The sequence below is a fragment of the Ammospiza nelsoni genome, chromosome 3, assembly GCF_027579445.1.
Source record: "Ammospiza nelsoni isolate bAmmNel1 chromosome 3, bAmmNel1.pri, whole genome shotgun sequence".
NCBI classification, from domain to species: Eukaryota; Metazoa; Chordata; class Aves; order Passeriformes; family Passerellidae; genus Ammospiza; species Ammospiza nelsoni.
In genome coordinates, this window is record NC_080635.1 from 80,198,303 (window position 1) to 80,222,017 (window position 23,715).

Consider the following 23,715-nt stretch of genomic DNA (forward strand, 5'->3'; position numbering starts at 1 on the left):
GGGGGGGGGGGGGGGGGGGAAAGAGGGGGGGGGGGGGTTGTAGCGGCGTCACCATGGCGACAGTGACGTCACCCCACCCTGGATCTCATTGGAGGAAACCCCGTGGCCCCAGCCGCAGCCCACGGGCCCAGTCGAGCTCGCGCCCTGCCCGCGCTCGCCCCCGCGGCGGCGCGCTTCTCTCCGATTGGCCGGCAGTGCGCGGGGGGGCGGGGCCGGGCGCGCAGGCCGAGCCGCTATTGGCCGCGTGGGCGCGGGCCGCGCAGCGGGTCGGTGCGCGCGCCAACGCCCTTCAGCGCTGGCTCGGCCGAGACGGGAGCGGTTCTTTCTCTCCGCCACAGCCCCGAGCGCGGCACCGACCGGGTGCGGCCCGGCCCCACAGCCCGGCGGACCCAGGTGAGCGCGGGGCCGCGGCCGGCGGCGGGATGGGCCCCGCTCCGCTGCCTCCTCCCGCCGCGTCCTCCATTTTGTGATCGCGGCGTGGAGAGCTCGGCGGCCCCGGGGAGCGGGAGGTGCATCCAGCGCCGCCATTTCGCACCCGCCGCCGCTTCCTCTTCCCGCCCCGTCGCCACGGGGACTCCGCCGGCCTCCCCCGCGCCCCTCGCCGTCCCACGAGACGCGGCCGCTGAGCCCGAGACCGCACCCGCTGCCGTGTGCCGGGAGCCGCCGCGCTCCCCGCCGGCAGCCCGGGGCCCCCGCCGCGCCGAGGTCCGGATCGGCGGCCGCCGGGGCAGACGGGAGGCCGGGTCCGCCGCGCCCCGCCGCGGGGAGGAGAAGCGCCCGGGGCCCCCTTCCCGGCCTCGCGGCCCCGGCCTCGCTCGCCCCCAGGGAGGCGGGTCCTGGAGGGGTTTAACCCCTGCTGCGTTCGCCGGCGCCGAGCTCGCCTTGCCGCTTTTATTATGTATTTTTCCCGCCAGTCCCGGCATTCATGCCCGCCTGCCTCCGGCGCTCGCCCGCAGGGCTGCTGGCACACGGAGGCAGGGATTTGGGCGAGGGCCCTGGGTAGGGTGGTAACCAGGAATCATTCCACAGTCCCTGTTAGAGGGCATATTAATATGCTCACGTAGGGCACGAAGGAAAAGCGGGGTGATGACTTTTTTTCTGATGGAAAAGCAGCTATTTCTACTGCTTGGGCGGCTGGCTGCCGTCCGAGTGTGACTTCTCCGCCTGGGTTTCTAGGTCGTGGTTTCCCGAGGGGTGGACCCCTGGGACGAGTCCCCGTAGCCTTGCGTGGAAGGACAGGGTGTTGCAGTCCGCCTCTCCAGGAGGAGCACCTGGAGATGGGGAAGGGAAGGCAAGGCTCACAGTAATTCTCGTTTTTTGCTGGGTTGCAGTGGGTGCTGTAGGGTGGTGTTTATCTTTGCATCATGGTTGCTGTCTTCTTTCTGTCAGGTTTTGAGGTGCATTCTCGTGTTGGTAGTGTGACATCTCCAGCTTCTTCTGCTACTGCCCTGCTCTTGTCCCACTGCCAGCCACCATGGATAAGACCGAGTTGATCCAGAAAGCCAAGCTGGCTGAGCAGGCCGAGCGCTACGATGACATGGCCACCTGCATGAAGGCAGTGACGGAGCAAGGGGCCGAGCTGTCCAACGAGGAGCGCAACCTGCTCTCCGTGGCCTACAAGAACGTGGTGGGGGGGCGGCGCTCGGCCTGGAGGGTCATCTCCAGCATCGAGCAGAAGACGGACACCAGTGACAAGAAGATGCAGCTTATCAAGGACTATCGGGAGAAGGTGGAGTCTGAGCTCAGGTCCATCTGCACCACGGTGCTGGTAAGTGGGGACTTTGTTTTTTCTTATATTTGGTTAAAGGTTAAGAAATGCAGTATTTAAGTGTGCTGCTGTACTGGGGAAGCATTGGGAACTCGGTTGGGGTACAACATGCAGTTTTGTGCTGGGGTAGGTGAGGTCAGTACCATAACTTCTGCAACCCTTACATGGGTCACTGTGATGAGGAGGATCAGCTGCACTATGCTGTTGGCCCTATATGTGTAGAGGTATTTGAGATACTCAGTTTTGGGTGTCTGTGAGGTACATTTTTGGGTGGAGTGATCCATATGTAGTATTTAACCACGTAGTTGCAGAGATACAGAGAATTTAGCCTCTGCTGTGGTTAGTAAACCTATTACTAAGATAAGCTGGAAATGTGCAAACCCCTTTATTGAGCTCAGATAATAACTTCAAACATTGAAACGATGTGTGCATTTTGTTTACTTCCTCATGAAGAACAGTACTCTGAAGGGGTCTTCAAGAGACATTTTGAGGAATGTTATAAATTTGACTTTACAAACTTGGACATCTGTATTGAAGGGGGAAAGTGACCTGTAGAAATTCCTTGTTAAATGCAAGCTGACTTCTCAGGGTATCTTTGAGATGAGTTTGCAGTAATGATGGAGCAATGTGAAGCTAAGGTGTAAAGATTGGAATGACACCCTAAGCATGCATCAGGCACAGAAGTACATTTCTGTGGAAGCAGCAGAATTCCAGATGCTATTGATAGGAAAACTGTAGTGGGAGCTCAAGAGATGTGTGTCAGCAGTGTGGAGACTGCTGGACCCACTTCTCCATGACCAGGGAATTGTATCTGCAGGAAACTGCCTGTGCATAATGCAGTAGTAATTCCGTGGCAGATCATCTTCAGTGGTTGATTTGCTCCTCGTAGTTACTTTTTTTTTTGGTGTCTAGTATTGCTAATGTGAGACCAGGAGGAAGCAAGTCTATAAGGAAATAGACAATTTTGAGGTAAATTTGTTCCAGATTTGCTTAGGAGATGTGAATTTAAAGGTGACTAGTCTGGAAGTAACAGATTTTTCTTCTTAAGTGTTCTGACTCATGTATAAGGGAATGCTTCTTTGGATTGTGCTGAAAATACCTGTATGCTTCCTTGTATGCTGCCACCTAGGTTTTTTCTTTCTTTCTAAATCAACGTTAGTTGTCTTGAAAATAATTTTCATGTTTATTAGCTTTATGAATCATTTAATTCCTTAGCACATTCAAGAGCCCATGCCTTCCACAAGAGCAAAATTGTTTCTCCAGTTACAGGTGTATTGAAATTGTGAAACTTTCCCCTTTGTGAAAATGATGGGACTTCTGTAGGATTCCTGCTTCCTGTGACAGAAGTTTCACTAGAACCCTGTGTGATAAGTGCCAGCATTTGTGTCACTCTTCTTTCTCTACTCAGTACCTCACTTCAGAACTAATTGCTTAGGACCTTCATGTAAAGCTCACTCTTCAGACTTCTTAATTTCCCTTTGTCCTTTTACCAAATCTAGAGCCTTGGAGAAGGTGATGCATAAGATCTCATACTGGTTGTACCATTTTGGCAAGGAGCTTGTGTTTCCATGGGGAGAGGCAGTGGTCCCCTTCACACGGTGTCCCTCCCGAAGTTACTGCACCCCATGTGATGGTGGCCAGCAGGGATTCTGGTAGCCGTGCTAGCACAGCCCTGCAGTGTAGGGAGAGCAAGCTCTTCCTGTGCTGGATGATTTTTTCCTGCACTCCAGTCATTCTCTGTTCTCAGCAATGGCCTGTTGGCAGCTCTCCCCTTCCGCCCTGCGAGGCTGCAGGAAGTAGTGAAGACCAAAAGCCGCAGCTGAGCATGCTTTTCCTGTCCTGACCTGCTGCAAAGATGTGCCTTCCTTTGGTGGGAGGTGTTGGCTGTCTACTGCAAGCCTTCCTTTTTTTATTCTGCCTTTGAGGGCCATGTGCAGTTCTGTTCTCTTGATTGCCTCCCTTTCCTCTCCATGTACCACTCCTATGATCCCTGAGTCAGCATGTGAGAGGCTGGAATTCGGGAGGAGCAGGCGGTACAAAGGATGGCTTTCCTAAAGCTGAGCCACACCATGGGTTTGGCTCCTCCTTTGAATGATAATTGCTTCTGTACTAGTACTATGGTAACAGCTTGTGGCTTTTTCACATCTCTTCAGCTGAATCTCAGAGATGCTTTTTTAATTCCAGGAAGGCAGCTAAACTGTAACAACTGCTGGCAAGTAGTATGGAAAGGTTGCTTGTCATCTGGAGTATTTGGGTTTAGCAGGGGTGGGTGTGTTGGGTGGAGTGTGACTGCTGTTAGTCATACTACTAACAGTTTTTTCAAAAGGTTTTTTTTTAACTACTGGTGTGGCATATTTCTAAATCTTCATGTATAAGTACTTGTTCTAGTATTAAAAATGCTGCTAATTTTTCTATTAAAATGGCAGGAACATGGAATCTGTAATTACTTTTTTTCCTGCAAAAAAATGCCCCAAGCCAGTTAAGTAGGCATTGTTTCAGGTCATGGTTTTATAAAGTACTTAAATTTAATCACCACTAGAATACAAACATTCAGAATTACGTTGCGATAGCTGTATATAGATATATACATAAAAATAAAGCTTTTACTGATTATTTAACTGCCTATCTTGCAAGTAGGCATGATCTGAATGCTTTTTAGCTGTTAATTTTATGACTGGTCTTTCAGATGAGAGTAGGTCTTTAATAGAGAAATGGTATGGCTGTCAAACAACTTGCATAAATGTTTTATTTGAAAGGTACACTAGGAGGTTTTGCTGAACTCCCTGTATTGATTGACTCTTTGGTAATGTAGAGAGTTAATGTTGAATCATCCCTTATGACTCATAGCTAGAACTGTTCTTGAAACTTTCTTCTCCTTGGCTAAAGAAACAGGTTAGCAACTCAATTTTTTTCAAGATAAAGTTACACTATGTTGATTCATATACTCTGAGCACAAAGTTCATGTTGCTTTCTCTTGACCTGAGTTATTTCAAGACAGGTACTAGATAATGTACAAGGGGTGGATGCAGCAGCAACTTTCCTATAATTAGTGAAATGATGTAGGGAACTTTGAAGATGGAACACACAGTATAAGATCTGCTTAATTTTATGCACACTTCACTGTTCAGTGACAGTAGTTTTTTGAAAAAAGTTAACTTCTGAATTAGAACCTTTCTGGGAAAGTAGATTAAGCTGGTGGGTTTTCTGAAAGCCTTGGTCGTTTTGCATGGCTATAACTTGTGTTGCATTCAGGCTCCTTTGTTCTGTAGAGAGCAGTAATGTGAAGGCAGGAAAACGGCAGCCCTTGCCTGGGAGCACTCTCCACTTACAGCTTGAGGGGGTTTGTGCCTGTTTGTGTTCAGTTTCTAGGTCCCGATGTGTTGGAGCTCTTCGTGGAGTAATAGAGATAAGATTTGGTAACTACTTGCCCACAGTTCTAATTTTGATGAATATGCAAAGTCATTAGGGCTTGAAAACAACTGTGTCTTGATTGTTGCTTCTTCTGTCTCTAGCTGAAGTGTTAAAGTGTTTTTTAAATATTCTTAGAAAACTGTGTGTAGAAGTTACATACCTGAGGCTTTTTTCTCAACATCAGTTTTCACAGTGTCCTCTGGAAACGTTTTTACATTGTATTGTGTCAGGCCCGTGTTGGCTTGTTTCTCTAGAAATGAGCAATGCCATTGTGAACTGAGAAATGAAGGAGCAGTCACATTACTTGTGCTCTTGGTTCTTTTTGCCACCCTGTGGCAGTGCCTGCAATGAAGGAGTTTTGAGCTATAGGTGTGTATTGTCTGTATTTTTACTGTCTTAAGGCTGGTGGGATGCTTTGATCTTCTGAGATTTTACTGGTAATTGTTGAAAGTGTGTATTGGTGTGTTGCTCTTGCCAGCTCCCCTTTCCTTCCTTCCTCCCTCCCTCCCTCCTCCCCGAGGTTGCAATGTTGTTGCTGCTGCTTCACATACTTAAGAAACAATAAAAGTGAATGAAAATGAGTAAAAAAACCTGTCCACTTCTGATAATTACCCATTTTATAGATCTAGTTCTAAAGTTAGTCACTTAAAATGAGTAGAACAAAAATCCCCATGCTAGAAGGTGATGTTTAGAGCAGTTTGTTTCAACAGCACAAGAGATCCATTGAAAGTGAAGTTGGCATTTTCATGCAGCAGCAAATAGATTCCTCATATCAGCTAAAATATATGATGTCTGATGATGAATAACTTTGACCATAGCCCTATTTCTTCCCTACTGTTACTTTTGGCCTACAGAAAAATGAAATCTTTGTGGGTTTTTTTGCACATGTAGAAATTTGTCATATTCAGTAGGTATCAGCTTCATGATGCTGTCTAAACAATTGCCAAAATTTCATATCTTGTGAATTCTTTGTCTCTGTGTTGCTATTGTCAGGGAAGAGAGTTTGTACAGAAATGTACGTGGTATAGAGGTGAAACCCATAAATAAAAGGGTGTTACATACAGTCTTTTGATACAGGAAACCATGTAGGATGCCGTTTTATTTTGAAGGTCAGGCATGCTAATCACTTAATATTGCATTTGGACTTGAGTTAGTTGTCCTAGTTGTAGTTGGGACAGGGTTACAAGTACACTTTTAACCTCTAAAGTTAAAGGAACTACTATTCTTAAGTGACTGACTAAAGGGAAAGGCTACTTCATAAAAGTTAGGTTGGGAATGTTACTTTTTGGGAAGTCCAGAATTGTGGAGTGAATGTGAATTGAATGAGTAGTTTGGAATAAATAATATTTTTTTGTGGAAAGTAATTTGTGGAGAGAGAGATGATTTGTATTCTTAGTGCAACCTCTAGCAACCATCAACACATTTGTGGTAAGCATTGTGGAACTTAATAGTTTAATTTTTTTCAGTGTAATATGCTTGAAACTTAGATCTGACCTTGACTTATTCATAGTTTTACCTTCTCTTACTTTCTCTGTCATCTTTCAATAGAATCTGCTGCTGGAATCTTCACTCTTGTGCAAAGGAAATTTAATCAGTTCTGAAAAGGGACTGATTGTTGCAGAAACAAAGCCTAGAGTGCACTGAGGTTCTTGAATAGAGAGTCCAGCTGAGAATAGTTCAAGGAATTCTGTCGGAGCTGCAGCCTCCATCCCATGCAGTCATTGCTTGCTGCTCCCTCCCTTACATCTGAATGCTGTCTAGAATTACTAAATTTCTTGGAGGACATTTATGGCTTTGGTGGCCTTGAGAAAGTAGGATGTGCTCACTAGGTGGAACTGGACAACAAAACCAAAAATTCTCTTTCTGCTAATGCAGTGAAGCTTTTAACAGATTTTGTAAATCACTGTCATGCTTACCTGCTAGACAGTTGTCTCACAGGCACTTCTATTATCTTGGATTCTAATGTGATGAGGGGCCTTTCTGAAGAAAAACACAGAAGCCTGGATGTGAGAGAGAGAGAGAGCTTGATGGGGAAAGAACACACTTGAGTTTGAAGGTTGTTCCACTTGATTTCTTTGACATTATGCCATTTGGGGTCGTTTAGTACAGTATTAAAGGAGTAGATTGTATAGTTTCTGTACAGGCACTGCAACTTGGTATTCTGGTTTCAGCAGTGGGAGGATGCCTGATTTTCAGAGGAAGGTAGCAAAGAAAACAGCAGAGGAAGGGCTGGTAAAAGTGCATGGGTATACTTTGGTAGGTGAAGGTGCATGCTTCATTAATCAATGTTTTCATATTTAGCTTTATGCTCTTGGCCTTTGAGACTGAGGGGCCAGGTGCTTTCTTACTGCCAATGAACTTGAAGCCAATTTTGTCACAAAAATAAGGTAAGTAAAAACTGTTCTTGAGCACAGCATTTGTGATGCTCAGTATAGCTCCACCAAGTTTATTGGAGGGATATATAAGTTCCTCCTCATCCTTTCTGCAGCCCAGGAAGCTGGAACCAACATGAGAACACTTGAGCTGTGCATACTGAGGATTTGTAAGCCTGTCATTTGCTAACCCATCCTGTATATCTGAATATATAACAGTGCCCAGTTTGTGTGAGCTGGGCACTTAGGAGAGGCACCGAAACAATTTGAGTGCTGAGTTTCACATCTTGTAGTCTGTGCACCCACCAAAACATCAGGTGTCAAGATCTAAGAACTGGAAGCCCTGAATTAGCTATGATTTTGCTTGTACCTGTCTCTAAATTTGGTAAGTAATCATGGGTTTGATTTAGCAGTTTCTAATATTGATAAGGGTTTATTATTTGCTCTATTGCTCTTTATTCTCTCCTTTGATTTATATGATCCATTCACTGAAGTAGCCTGATACATGAGTAGTGTTCAGCTCTGAACACAGAAGAATTTGCATTTGCTTTAATAATAGCTTTTCTAAATACACTATATATATTCTTACCTGCCTGACAGCCACATCATTCCTGGACAGAACTTCTTCAGGAAGTTGTTGTAGGTTGTCTCATTTGGGGAATAACAAATTACTGGCACGCTCCCAATCATAGTCCCAATAGATTGAGTAAAATAATACATTGCTGGGTTTCCTTCAGGATAAAGTTGGATGATGCAAAAGGCTCTTCCAAGCTACACTATGCAGTGGGAAGAAAGTGCATCTGTTGTGTTGCCATTTTGAGTTTCAGTGATCCCAAGCCTCTGATCAAGAGCTCCCAAAGAGAGATGAGAACTAAAGCAAGTCAAAATTAGTGCTTTGTGTAAGGGCAATGTACCTTAAGACCACGTAACTCTCATGTGCTGTTGTTCCTCTTAAATGCTGTTAGTCTAGCTATACCTTGGCCAGTCATTTAATCTTACCTTTAGGCTTCTGTAGCTGCAGAGCATAAAGTGCTTTTAAATGAAAATTTAGACTTTTTTATTTGATTCCGTGATACTACTCAATGTTGTGAATGGATGCTGAAAGATGCTTTTAGATGGCCAGGATTCTGAAGGGAAGAATTTGGTGTCTAAAATTTGTGTTTGCTAAGAAGGGAAGAGCACTTGGAAGTATTTTGAGGAATTAGAAATATGTAAAACGCAGTCGTGGAAGAATGTTAGAATCAATTTGAGATAAATATGTCAGATACCAAGGAATTTTTCCTGAAAGCTTTTGGCTGTGTTGTATGGCCATTAATTCATCAAAAATTTATAATTTTTGAAAAGAGGAATGACTACTTTTTTAATAGTCATTTTTACATTAGATGGAGGGAAACTGGAAGACTTTAGGGTCTTCCATAAAAACTTATATAGTTCTCTGACTTTGACTGTATTGTTCATCTTGTCTGAAAAATCTGTAGAAAGGAGAACTTGTATTTCCATACATTTCTAGTTCCTGGCTTCCATTGTTCTCTGGGGACCACAGAACTTTCTAACTTGAGGAGAAGTATAAGCAGTGAGTGTAAATTCTAGATTAAATTAATCTCAACCCCAGGTGGCAATAGTGTGGGCAGACGTGCTGCAGCTCAGGCTTTCAGTGCATTTGCTAAGTGAGATTCCAGATACTTCATTCAGGGCCAATCCTAGGTATTGGCTGCCAGTTCTTAAAACTATATAGACAAAGACATGGAACCAAATGGAAAAGATGAATTAGGTCACCCTCTCTGTTTTCATGTCAGGTACATTTGTCTCTGCTTTCAGTAGTGCTTTGTCAGGTCATCTTAAGGCCATGCCATTACTGGAAAGGTACACACATATTTTCCTCAATACATAAACTGAAACACTGTTAGTCTGGAGAGGTGTGTATGAAAATCACTTGATGCTCTCCCAAAAGGAGTTGATGCATAGAGCTTGAATCCTGAAGGATGAAGAACTCAGTTCTGCTGAATTACAGTGTTGAAAGTAAAGTGATCTTACTGTTGCAGCACGGGACTCTCCCTTTCCTGTCAAGAAAACAACTGCTGAACGTTAAAAAACACCTAGGTTTCAGTGAGTCATACTGTGGACTTTGGAATGACTGATTTTACTTAAAATAGTCAAGAAGTCTTAAATACTGCTCTGCTAGACGATTAAAACAGGCAGTCATTTGTGAGTAGAAGCCTTATTGAAAGGTCTGAGCCCACACCAATCATCTGTGCTGTCAGAGACTTTGGAATATTTGATGTGTTTAAATTCACATTTAAGTTATATTAGGTGATTACATTGGTCTGAGCTGCCTCACCAATGTTAGCTTTGCTTTTTGACTGCAATTGGGGTGGAAGGAAACCATTTCTGTCTAGGCTGCTTCTAGAGCTTTTTGTTTCATATTGGATCTGAATGGACCATCAGAAATACTTGGGACAGAATAATTCTTTCAAATACTTTGCATACTGCAGCCCTGAATTCGTGCAGCTTCAGACACTCATGGTGTTCCTGTGAGAGATGCAGGCTGCTCATCTAGATGGGACTCTGATGTTGGATCCATGTTTCAGGGTGGTGAGGTAACTTAGTAGAAGTGTTGACATGCACTCTGTGCCTTGTGTATTATTTTTAGGAACCTTGTCTCAAAATAGGTTTATTTTGAAACAGTTTCTTCACTTGCATGTGACTTTTTGGTTCTGTGGGGTTTGGCCAATTAGTGTATGGTACAACATTAAGTAATCAGTTAGTTGCTGTTACCAGGTAACATCTGTGCTCCTGGAGGCTGTGCTCTTTAATAAACAAAACAACCCAAAAGCACTTAGAGCTCAGAATAGAGAACATTCAGTGTCAGTTCAGAAAACAAAGAAACATCTAGGAAACAGCAATGGAACTCAGTCTAGTTCTTGTAAAACCTGTGAAAAATTGGTACTCTGTGGAATGGCAGCACCTCCTCTGCTGGCAGGTCTGAGAACACTTGGACAGCTAAGAGCTGCTGAGCAGAAGTTCAACTTGGTTTCTTTTTTCTTTTTCTTCTTTCTTTTTTTCCCATATAATTAAACTTTTTCATTATACAGTAAGGAGGAATATAATTTCTTTGATTTTATAAGCATTGATATTTACTAGTTTGTTCTTTGTCAAAAAATTATTACTATAAGATTTGGGGTTTTTTCTAGATGCTTTTTGTGTCATAGGAGTTCAAGCCAGGTGAAGGACATTGTTTTAATTACTAAAACCTGTAATGCCAGTTGCTTCACACAAACTGTTAGGATGTTCACTTTTAAAAATAGCCTTTAAATTACATTCCCAGAAGATGGAGATGGTGCTGAAATAAGGTATTTTAAACATATTGAAGTAAGATACGTGGACTTAAGGCTCAAGAGTATTGCTGAAACAGAATGACTTGAAAAAATCAAACTTTATCCAACATAGACTTCATTCAGAAAGTTTTGTGCCAGCCATTTAGAGCATCAGCACACTCCTCCTTGCTAAATATCATGCAGCAGCTTAACTTATGGGACAAACTTTTTGAGAGCATTGCTGTTTCTGATGGTTGCTTTTACATAGATTTTTTTTTCCTTTTAGTGGAACAAAATTAAACTACTCAGTGAGGAATGCAAATGACAATGTATATCTGTCTTTTAATAGCATAACATTAAATAACTTGGTGCTGGTGTTGTGACCCAGACATGTCATAGGTGTTGACATCTGAGTGATGGTGGCATTGTAAATGTTTTGGGTTACTTGAGTTTACCACATTGAGAACTTCTGTCTGTACCTAAGCACGTGCTGTCTTTAATGTCCTTTGAAAATTGGCCTCAAACTAGTTGTGACAAGCAGATAATCTCTGGAGCTGACCTGGTTCACCTTTATCCTCTGGTATTGAATGGCTAAGTGTGAAGAATATGTCCACTAGTTAGTGGTATTGGAATATATGAGGAGACTTGCACTCATGTACTTGCTACTCTTAAGAAAGTCTAAGTGGCACAACTGCTGAAGGAAGCTAAAAGGTCAGTTAGGTATTCAAGATGGTTTTTTTCCAAATTCATCTTTGCTGTTGAGATTTTTTTATTGCTGGATATGTGGGAAGAGAGAACAGCACAGACCAGATAGCAGTGGTATTTTTGTGCCACTTGAACCTACCCTGTAGTTAAACTGTATAGAAAGTACTTTAGTGTATGGCTGAACCTAGTGTCTCAATCAGTCTTGCCTTTTAAAATAGACTTAGGTGAGGAGAAAGTGGGACTTCTGTTATGATGTCAACTTTTTCAAGGAGGTGTTGCCCTGAAAAGAGAAAACAGGAAGCATGTGTGGAGTGGGGCTGGAACATGAATTGCAGGGGATGTGTGCCAGTGCATTGTAAGGAGAGGTTGGCTGGATGCACACACCACAAATAATTATTAAGGAGCTCTGTCTTCAGGGAGCCGCTTTGTCTGTGTCAGACATACCTTCAGGTAAAGGTATGCCTGACATTCCTTCAGAGCTTGCTTTTCATAAAGCTGAAAAAATGAGGAAGTGGTGAGAGCAGATAGACTTAGTGTTTCTGGCTCAGGTGAATTGCAGTGGTCAGTGAGTACCACACGCTCAACCCCTGAGCCTACTTAAACAGAAGGGCAAAGGGACTGAGAGGGTACTTACCTCATTGGGAAAGAACAAGAGTACAGTGGAGAAGGATCCAAAAAGGCAGTTGAAATGTAAGTTTCATTTGCATGTAGAGGAATACGTTTGCCAATGGAGAGAAAAAGGCAAAAGCCACAGCTTTTAGGGGAAGAGGTATTCAGCTGCCAGGCTCCCAGCCTGCTCCCCATGGTTCTTGAGGCAGCTGCAGACCTGTTCCAGGGAGCGTCAGCCCTTTGTTGCTGGCATCTCTATAGCAGATAAATAAACCTTCCTTTCATGAGAGGGGAAAAGAATATCATATGTGAGAATATGATGCTGTTAGGATGACAAGAGTATTTGCACACTGTGAAGGTGGAAATAAACTGAGATGGATGAGCAACGCTTAGGAGAAGAGGAGTGGGAAATCTTGTCACGCTCTAGGAGGACCAGCGCGCCACTTGAACGTAATATGGCAGTGTGGGGGAGGCAGCAGCTACCAACCACAGCCTGTCACACTGCAAACCCATTGTAATGCAGCTGCAGTGGGACACAAAGGGTCTGCTCTGAGGATAGAGCTTTGATTCCTGCATCTTCATACTGCTCCTGCTTCTGAGGCACCCCCATCAGAGCAGATCAGCAGCCTGGGCGTTGTGTGGCTTTCATGCAGCTTCTGAGGCATGTTTTGTGGTGCAGGGCACATCGTTGCTGGTTTTTCAAGGCTTGCTTTAGAAGGTGATGGGAAGAGCTGCAATTCTTAAGTGATGGTGGCAGCTGTATTTTAATACATGAAAGGGATGGGCACATTGACTGTGTGTGAGCATGGATGGTAGTCTGTTGTATTGCCTTACTTCATCCCAGAATCACGCCTCTGGCAGTGCTTGTCTCTGCCTAGGTAAAATCACAAAAATTTTGATGTTCTCTGTGGTCTGCTTCATTGCTTTGCCTGCCTGTAGCCATTTTACTTAATATCAGCTGATGTTGAAAATAAGGATTCTTGGCTAATTTCTCTCTGCTAGAAAGGTAAAAATGTCCAGGTGAGGAAAGATGAGAGAAGAGATGCAGGAAATTGTGAGTTTTCCTGCTATTACTAACTCAAAGCAGTGTAAAGCAAATAACTTGGCTTACTGTGCTGTGTGCTCCCACTACTCCACCAACATTTTGTCTCTGAGAGGGAGGGTAAGATGCCTTCTGAGAAGTTATGATAATCCTGAGATGAATGGCTCATGAAGTACAGCAAATAAATTATTGATTTGAAAGATTAACATCTGGCCTGAAAAATAGTCAGCTTCACTCAAAGTCTGTTTGGATTCTGTTCTATACTGCGTGATTCAGAAATGAGATCTTCTTCCATTTAAGGCTATTAAAAAAAACAAAACTGAGTATGTAAAGTGCAGAAGGAGAATGTACCACCCCAGCTGAAGGAAAAGGCACAGGTCTGTTCCCCACTTGTGTTATGGAAGGATTAGGAGGCCCTTAAGATGAACTGGGAGTGAGAGCTGCTGGGCTGCTGAGCTTCTCTGCCCGAGAAGTGCCTAGGAAATAACCCACTCTTTGCTGTCTGAAAAACTGCAGCTCATTCTCTGCATCACTTTTGTCTCTAAGTTTCTCTGAAGTTTGGACAGAGCCACTGGTTATCAGATGTGCCTAACAAAGGCAGCATTTTAGGGATGCACTGGCACACAGGCCACAGTGCTGCTTGCTTGTGGAGGACTGGCACAGCAAAATCTTTTCATATTCCCAGAAAAAGTGTGTGGCCTACCCCATCTGGGGGGAGGAAGAAATGGGCATTGATGCCCTAGGGAGTGTAGCTTTCAGATTTGGCTTAAATTTGCCACGCTAAAGCTTTCCTGTAAGCATTCTTTAGTGTGCATTAGGTTCCAGGGGTTAAGTATTTTTCAGCCATAACCAAGCCAGATCAGCTCTAGAGCTAGAACTGCCTCTTCTACAAAAAGACAAAATTTTGTAATAAAATGGGTAATACTTTTTGTGTGCTAAGTATACAGGAAATTTCTGTGTTTTGGAAAGCATAAAAGAAAAATGCCTGATTGTTCCTTATTGATGTAGTTGTAGCATCTTGAAAGTTGTATTTCAGTATTTGAAAAATGAAACTAAGACAGTTTTGCAGAATTCCTTATTTAAAATGCTATATAGTATCTTCACTGCTTGTCTGGTCAGTGCTCCTTAGACTGTGGCACAGCTCATCTGAGCACATGGATAGGTCACATCTCTGCTACTTAAAGTAGTCCCCCATATGATGGCTTTTGGAGGCTGGTGGTTACTCTTCAAACATAGTGGATTTAAGGAACCTTTCTAAACCACAGGTGTACTATGTGTCACATGTCATCATTCTGGGCAGTTTCTTGGAAAATCAAACTCAAATTTTAGACTTGATGTTACCACATTGTTGTCTCAGACTGAAACTGATTTGTGCAGCGTTGCATTTCTATGGCTGACATGGACATTGTCATAGGAGAAAAGCAGTAGGAAAACATTGAACCAAAATGTGATGTTCTTTTCTTTGCAGAAATTTGTCAAGTGGGAATAACTCATTCTAGTATAGAATGATTCATGCACAATAACAGTATTAATGCAATGTTGTATTACTCAGCTGCCTACTACATTTTAACTCTTGTTTTGAAACAGCCCTAAGGTTTTGCTGCTTTTTCCATAACACCAGTGAGCTGCACTGTTCTATATGCTTGCTCAAGCCCCTGTATACTTGGCTGTGTTAAACTGTTACACAGATTCCTCACTTATGCCTTTGCCAAATAGCCAGTGTCTAAGCTTTGGCAGTGGTTTTATAAAAGCCTTACAGAAACTCCTAAAAGCATCTGTGATTTGGTAGGTGCAAGGGTGTGTCAGGCTTGGTATCATCTTACCTTCTGCTGCCTTCCCTAGAGTGGTATCAAGGGCAGGTATGACTCTGTTCTTGCCTTACTGCCTTGGTGGGGATCTGTCTGGCACTGCAGTGTTACATCCATGGGACACACACAGTTTGGCTGCAAAAATGCTTTTTTAACCCAATTGGAAGTGCCCTTCTACAAGTGTCATTTTAAAATAGTTGCCAAAACATCAAATGGACTTGGATTGAGTAAACACTTTGAACAGGACTGCTCTGCTTCTATTGATCCTTAAAGGAAGTAATAGTAGCATGGTGGTGTGCACAGGGAGTAGGTTTGTGTCTAAAGTTAGCTTGTTTTGATTATAGTGCTCTGGTAGTCAGTCGAAGTGCAAAGGATTTTTGTGCAAAAAGCTAACAGTTCTGTGACTATTTCCTTTGTAGCTGCTTCATGTATTTGGATACGTGGTCCTAACATGTAACAAAAATACATGTAACAAAAATCTTAACTAGCAGCTGCAAGCTTTGTGGAAACTTTCTGCTCCTTTTTTGACCTATTTACTTTCCAAACAAGTAAATGCAGATCTTTATCACTTACATTCCTACTGTGAAGTTTCTCTGAGTACTGCAGGGTTTCCTTGAGTGTATCTGAACTCACTTGCATCTTTTGTCAACTCTGGAGAGCATGGGTGGTTGTAGTAATGAGTTGGGTAAAATCTCTGGAGTTCAGGGGCAAGGTCAGCCAGAAGCTGCTCTGCTGCTTGTCAGTTCTCTGAGCTACCCTGTTCTCTAGGGGAAAGTCCTGTACCTCATCTCTCATTTCTTCACCCCTGTCTTAGTATGACTTACAGCCTTGGAGAGAGACTTACCTTCTCTTGCTGGAGGCTTGCAAACCTTTCCTTGTCCTTCTGGTATCAGGTAGGGGAGCTGTGGACAAGGGGAGTGATGTTTGCAGCAGCTCAGGGTGTGCTGGAGAGCGCTGTGTAGCTCTTTCCATTCTGGGAATAGCAAGGTGGATATGAGGATGCCTCCCTGCTGTGCTACAGGCAGGTGTTCCTTTAGAGCCTTGTGAAGAGCTGGTGCAGTTTGGTGAGGTTGGCTGCTGACTGAATGGGTTTGAATCCTTGACTCCATGTGGTAGGTGGGCTGGAGATTGCTTATCACAAGTCTAATAAACAGAATTGATGGGAAAAAAAGTATCTTTGAAACTTTGTGTCGTGTTTTGCTTTTCCAGTAAAAGCTTACTCATTTCAATGTTTTTGAAATGAGAAATGTATATCCTGAAACTAAACTTGGTCCTGAAACTGTACATCAGTAAACCTTTCCTTGTTACTTGCAGTCTGATAGGCCAGTTGTCTGTTCATCTTAATGGTTGTGTGCCAGCTCAGTTTGTTGGAATAAGTGTGCATCTATTCTAATTCTAAATGCGCCCTAGAACTCCATTTACCCTTGTAGCAAATGTTTGAGTCCATCCAAACTGGATGAACTCGAATCTGGGAGAGAAGTAGATTGAACTTAGTTGCAGTGGTGTTTGCAATGTGTCAATGTGTGTTTTGTTGTTGTTTCAGGAGCTCTTGGACAAATATTTAATAGCTAATGCAACTAATCCAGAGAGCAAGGTATTCTACCTGAAGATGAAGGGAGACTACTTCCGATACCTTGCTGAGGTTGCCTGTGGTGATGACAGAAAACGTAAGTACCTTGGGTCTTTCCCAGCTCTGCTCTGTGGGTGAGGGGCCAGGAAATGAAATACACAGACTCCAAATTCACATCAGTTAGCTGTGTTTCACTCAGAAATCTCCAATTTTCATACAGACTGAGAGCAAAATCTGACTAGACCTTTAAGTATGCCAGGGAATTTTAGTTGATGTTCTGTCATCTACCCTAAATTCCTGAAGAGTTGTTCCATAATACTTACTCAAATCTTCTGGAAAACAATGTAGGTGAAGGTATGATAATATATTTCATGTTGCTTGTTTGTAGTTCTTTACTAAAAGTTGGCTCAGGAGAGTAAACAAATCTCTGTAACATTTTGTGCTCCATGGTAGAGTCCTGTTGGTCTTCAAATTTTAACGATTTCACTGTGAAGCAGACTTCATTGTAGTCATCTATGTTTATAAAGAACCCACAAAATTACTAGGTTTTTACTCTAGCAAGTGTGAGCTGTACTCAAAAATGATTGATTTTCATGGGGATTTTAGTTTGCCCTTTTGGATTCAGCAGGAAAAGCCTGGAAACTGCCACTTGATACTGGGCATCTTGAGACTGTAGACCTTTCCTAGGAATTAGAACAGGTGCATGGGTAGTTGTAAGTACCTCGGGAACCTCTTCTGGGGAAGATTTTAACTCTGTTTTGAGCAGATGTATTGAATTAATTATTAAAACTGTCTTGCAAGATGCTCAGATAGTGTTGTGATGTTAAAAACTCTTGGTGTGGCATAAGCTAGTGATCTGTCTCTACATAACGGACCAAAATTAGTGGTGCAGTAATGCTGTGACACCAGGGAGAGGGACTGCTGGAACCCCTGGATGCTGTGGTGTCCCCTGGGGTTGGGTGTGGCAGGATCTGTCCTTGTTGGCTGCCTGAAACCGATGGCAGTGCTTGTGAGAGGCTGGGGCTGGTTGTCCCTTCAGTAAAGGCTTTGTTAGTCTGCCTCTATTGTAGGAGCATTCACATTGAAAGATGAAAATATAGAGAATGGAGTAAAAATCTTTGCATTAATGTGTTGTATTCAGAAATTCTTAACCCTTAATTTGATTCAAGTGTCAGCAGCAAATCCATGGGTAGCAGAGAAAACTTGCCTTTGGCTTTCCCAAGGATCATCTGATTTACACTTTGTCTCAAGCAACAGCTACAAATCTGGGCTTGTCCAAGCGTAGAAATACCGGCTCCTGTTTGCTAAAATGTCTGCAGTTAAATGCCACACATGCTGATAGGGGATACAGTGCAGGAGAGGTTGATTGATACAGCCTTGTTAGCAGATCCTGCTGGGGTTTAGCTCTGAAGTTACAGTTTCTGTATCACCATGTGGACTTTTCTGCTTAACTTCTTACAGACTTCAAGACTTTAAGCTTTTCTGATGTTCCACCTCAAAAACATCTGCTTATTTTCTCAGCTTCAAATATATTTTATGTGCTTACAAGCTAATTTATCTCCTGGATTTGCTAGCCTTTTGCCTTCTTTCACCCGTTCTCAACAAATGGATAGTCCTTTGGTACTCATTACATGTAAATACTGTCTGTCTTGACTCTTTTCAATACTTATTATATTTTACTTACCAAGTTCTTTTACCAGCATTTGTTGGAGCAGTACCAGTACTAGCTAGCTCCCTCACAGAGTATTTTGAGCTCTGGCAATGACCTTTTTTTTTCTCCATTCTGCAGCATGTTTAGGGCAGCTGTTGGCCCTTTCGTTGTCTATCAGAAGTGAATCTGGAATAGATTATAGGTAGCACTCCTGAAGTACTCTCTGACCTGATAACCTCTTTTCTTTGTGGTGTTTGTCCCAGTTATTTTGGGCACAACATTGAGGCTTTTAATCTTGACCTGTCTACACGCAGATTTTGGAGACAAACCTTCAGTTTTTCAGGAAAATGCTGTACATGCCTTCCAAACTTCCTCAAGGAATTGGGCCTTCTTTACTCTGCACACAACTCACATGAACATGTCCATCCTGAGAAAGGAATGAAGTACAAGTTCTGTAGAAAAAGTAATGAACAAATATTTCCCCCCTCCCCACCCCCAAAGTATCAAAGGCCACTGAAGACTGAAGTAGTCTTGGATGCTTGTGTTTACTAAGTTCTGTGTATTTAGTGTGTTTATTCTCTTGAATAATACCTTTGCTCTGTAGTAGCTCAGTTTGCTCCTTGTGCTTTGTCAGTGTGGCAGCTGTACTTAACATGGGTGTACAATCGTTACTTTGATTAAAGTAAGTGCACCGTTTTCCTAAGAACAGGCTTATATACAGTCTCCTACAAATGGAGTGATCTAGGTAGGAATATCTATTTAAAAATTTAAGCCAACCCAAAAGCACTTTGTTTGTCATTCTTTTACAGAAACAATAGAAAACTCACAGGGAGCTTATCAGGAGGCATTTGATATCAGCAAGAAGGAGATGCAGCCAACACATCCAATTCGCTTGGGTCTAGCTCTTAACTTCTCTGTATTTTATTATGAGATTCTCAACAATCCTGAGCTTGCCTGCACACTGGCAAAGACGGTAAGGAACTTTTTTTTTTCCAGTTTGCCTGCAGGAAAAGTAGAAGAGAGTTTATGCTTAAAACTATGAATTTTTAAGTTTCTGGTTTCCTAGCTCATATTGTTAGTGGGATTGAAGGGGTACAAGCAGGCTGTATTTACAATGTGACTTAAATTTTCAGCAGCATGGGAAGCTTTTATTATGTCCGTAGTATGGTTTTGTTTCAAGTAGAGCAGGTGATTTAACATCTGATGTTGCTTTTTTTTTTTAAGCTACCTTTTCTGATAGGTTTAGCTTGTGTTTAATGATCAGTTAATAGAAAGGCTAAAGATGATTTAATTGTTCCAGGCGTTTGATGAGGCAATTGCAGAACTTGATACACTGAATGAAGACTCATACAAAGACAGTACTCTCATCATGCAGTTGCTTAGAGACAACCTAACAGTAAGTTGCTTTTTTATGTATTATCTGGTTCTTCAGGTGTTCACTTAGATTGAATTTATTATGGAAAAAAATCTTTACTTTCCTCTCGCACACAGCACAGCACTGACTTGGGCTGTTTGCCTATGATACTTTTTCATAACTTAGTTTGAATGTTGTGTAAGTTGATGTCCGACTCCATGCTGTGTAATCTGGAATAGCAGCCTGGATAGCTCACATTCTTCCTGGTGTGATGGCCTTTATGGTAGAGGGGAGAAGGGGCATTTAGCCCAACCTAATATATTAAGATAGGACAAGGAATTAAAAAAGGTCATCTGTGACCTATCAGGGAATTTTACTCAAACTTTTTTGATGACTACCTCAAAACAAAGTTTCTCCTGGTGTACATCCAGTGTAGCTTGCTTTATTTGTTGTCCTGATTTTCATTCAAAAGCTCTGAAATTTCAGTGTACTAAGAATAAAATCAGTTTGTTTGAGTATGTTATTATAACAATGAACCATTTAAGAAACTGCTTTATGGAACAACTAAATTGTATTAAAATATGCAGCTATGGCAGTTTTTCAGGGAATATCCTCTCTGAATAATTACTGTGTTTAAAATTATGACAACATTTATTATTTTGCAGTAGTCCTTCAGTAGAAGTGTCTGTTGTTAGCAGAGTGAAGTGCTTAGTTTCAATAACCAAAGTGGCAATCTACACTTGCAGGATTCAGCCTGCTGTGTTTGAAATGGAAGTTGCCCTTGGAGCTGCTGTTGAGGCTGTTGAATGGCCTGGGATCAATGGCACAGCTCACTGTTAGGCACAAGAGCTGGAGCCATTGAGAACATGTGCCCTGTGCATGAGGAGCTCTGTCCAGTTACCTCTGCCCCAGCAAGTGCTGGCAGCCAGGGCTGTGCAGGGCACTGGTACTCTGTGGGCATCCTTAAGTCTAAGTCATTATCTTTTCCTCACATTCAGTAGCTGTCTCTTTTTGGAATTCAAGCTGCACTTCTGAAAGCTGACACTGTTCTTCTTTTCTTTCTAGTTATGGACATCAGACAGTGCAGGAGAAGAATGTGATGCTGCAGAAGGTGCAGAAAACTAAACTGCACGTGGGGCATCATTCTCCCTTTCCTTCTCAAAAAACCTTTTTACACGTCTCCATTCCTTATAGCTCCACTTGGATTTCCTATAGCAAAGAAAACCCATCCATGTGTATGGAAATCAATTTATAGTCTTTTCACACTGCAGCTTTGGGAAAACTCCATTCCTTGATTTGTGTTTGTCCTGGCCTTCCTGGTGTGCGGTTACTGCTGTAGAAAAGTATTAATAGCTTCATTTCATATAAACATGAGTAACTTCCAAACACTTATGTAGCGGACTAAAGTGTACCTGGTATTTAAAAACAAATCTGAACCAGTTCCTGCCAGTTGACTGTGTTTTGTATTACAGTAAGATATGAAAACGTAGTTAATTGCAACTAAAGAGTGTTCCACATAGCATTTAATTCTCCACATTCCCTTCTTATTCTGCAGGGTTTCCTTTCCATAATTGACTTTCACATGCTACTGTGTATCTGTTTCAGTAGGAATATGGAAGTTTTGGGCCAGATCAAGTTGAGCATTTAAAGTTTGGAAAACCACAAATTGAGTTGCTTCCCGTATCATGTAATACAGAAGCTTGTGTGTTCAAAACCAGGGGCTTCTCTTAATCTTCAGTTGCTGCTGTTTCAGTTGATATCCCTTCCCAATAAAAGTTCACTTACACTCCTGCCTTTGTAGTTCTGGTATTCACTTTACTATGTATTAGAAGCAGCATGTTACTGCTGGAGTACAGGCAGTGCTTTTTGGCAGACTAAAGTGCATGTCATTTCTCAATACACTGGAATGGGAAAACCAATTGAAGTTCACATGTCCAAGTATAAAATTTAGTACTTTTCCATGCAGGTTTGTGCACATGTGAGAAGGTGTCAAGTTTGTCCAGTGATTGTTAGAGAGTTTGGACCACTATTGTGTGTTGCTAATCATTGATTGTAGTCCCAAAAAAGCCTTGTGAAAATGTTATGCCCTCTGTAACAGCAAAGTAACATTAAATAAAATTACATTTTATAAACCACCTACTGTTGACTTGTAACAATTCCATATAATAACTTAAGGGCTGAACTTAAAAAGTAAGTATCTTGTGCTGGAAATGTCTTTCTCAAATTTATTGCATACTTCTTAAAAGTCTGCTTTTAAAGAAACTTGTTTTAAAAAAATACCCTGGATAACTTTTCATAGTTAATCTGACATGTGGACTTCTTAAGAACTAAATTTACTAGAGGAAATGGATTCACCTTAGTAGTGAACTACGAAAAGATAGCCAATTTCTTGATACTCTTTCATGGCTTGCAAATATTCTCATCTAAATGATGTATTTTTTTGTAATCTATTGGAGTTCTCTGCTGTGTTCCTTTGTGTTTTTCCTGATGGATCTCATTACAGTGTTCCAGCTACATTTTTAGTAATGCAGAGACTTTGTTGTGCTCTAGAATGTTAGTTTGTGTGCTGCTACATCATGATCTGCTTTCTCTTGTTCTTAGACTACATTTAGTGTTACTATTTTCCCTCATTTTTGGGGCTTTTTGTAACAATGTGTTGCTCTCCTTTTTTCTTTTCCCCCTGGATCCCTTAAGAATTTTTTCCCTAAATCTCTACCTCTTACTTTCCCATGTTGGTGGGTTTTTGAAAATATTTAACTCTTGTTAGTGTTATGGCTGGACAAGAAATCACATTGCAAAAAAGGATATATATTACTACTCCTTGAAGGCTTCTGGTGGTATATCTTCCACCTTCCATGTTTTTATTCATTGAGTGTGCACAATGAGTGTTTCTACAATAAAACTGTTCAGATTCTGTGCTTCAATTGACATGCTAAAAAATTGTATAAATTCAATTTTCTTCATGCAGTCACTTTGAATTGCTGTCAAAGTATTGTGTGGCAGGACTCTACATAGTAAACTCATATGCTTCTTAATTGGTGTTTCGGTTTCGTAATTTCCCCTCCCCCACACATTTCTTACTGATCCTTTATTTGTTTCATAAAGGTTTTAGCTCCTAAGTGCTGCCATTCTCTAGTAAGGCTATTTGGGTCCTACATGTAACAGTCAGCTTTATCTGCTCATTTTTTGTTTTCTTTGCTGTCTTCTGGCTGCTGTCTTGGCTTGCACTGCATTGTCAGCTAACACTGTTCTCTTGTTCCCTTTCTTTTGCACCTTGTTGAGAGAGTTGTCAGTTATCCTTACAGGAACAGCAGCTGGGCCTTGTGTCTACATTCTAGCTTAATTTATTAAATGTGCTTTCTGATTTTTATCAAGCTGGGCAAATGCTAGACTCTCTCTTGTTGCTTGCATCTGTGTTTTACATGAAAAAAAGTCTTGACACTACAGCATTGGCTTTAAATTTTAAATAATAATGAATACAGCAGCCTCTCTCATTGTTACTTCCAAAATTCGGCCAAGTATTTGCATTGTTTTGGAGGAGAGAGGGAATGAAACGTGTAGGGGAATGGGATGATACCACAAATACAAGGGATGGATTGTAATTCCCCAAATGACTTTGCTGAGTCTTTCCCTCCCAGGTAAACCTGGGCAATAAATGATTATGTGTAGGTAAAGGGCAGACTGTGGTCTATTCCAGACATTATTGGAAGCATACAGACTTGAGATTGCCGTTCTACAGCTGAAATGCCAGACTTGTGTCCCAAGAGCTGAGTGCCCTGTTTGGTGTGAGGGTGGCTACATGACACGGCTGCTGAAAGCTGCAGCAATGACAGCTTGGCCAGCATTCAGCTGTATGAAATGCTAGAATGGGAAGGGTGAAATGTTAGTACCAGCTTTGGGCTACTGCCACGATGTTTTCTGCTCCACTGCAAAGACTCCAGCTTCCTAGAGGAATGCTTTGTTGTCTTCTGCCACATGGCCATGAGGACATCTGACAATAAAGTGTAGCCTGAAACTATGTCATCAAGTATTTTAAAACTTGTATTTCTGTGTATGCAGACCAGTTTAAAGGCAGTTTGTCTGTGGTATAGGATCTGTGCATTGATATTGT

General features: G+C 42.2%; 1 protein-coding gene across 1 annotated transcript; it reads left to right on the forward strand.

Annotated features, from left to right (window-relative positions):
• Positions 1–210: 210 nt before the first annotated feature.
• YWHAQ (tyrosine 3-monooxygenase/tryptophan 5-monooxygenase activation protein theta) lies at positions 211–21,739 on the forward strand. The gene is made up of 6 exons (XM_059469022.1): positions 211–393; positions 1,390–1,768; positions 16,573–16,696; positions 19,060–19,223; positions 19,551–19,646; positions 20,670–21,739. Exons 2-6 carry the CDS (start codon positions 1,475–1,477, stop codon positions 20,727–20,729), a joined length of 738 nt encoding a protein of 245 aa, XP_059325005.1. The 5' UTR covers positions 211–393; positions 1,390–1,474; the 3' UTR covers positions 20,730–21,739.
• The last annotated feature ends 1,976 nt before the right edge of the window (positions 21,740–23,715 follow it).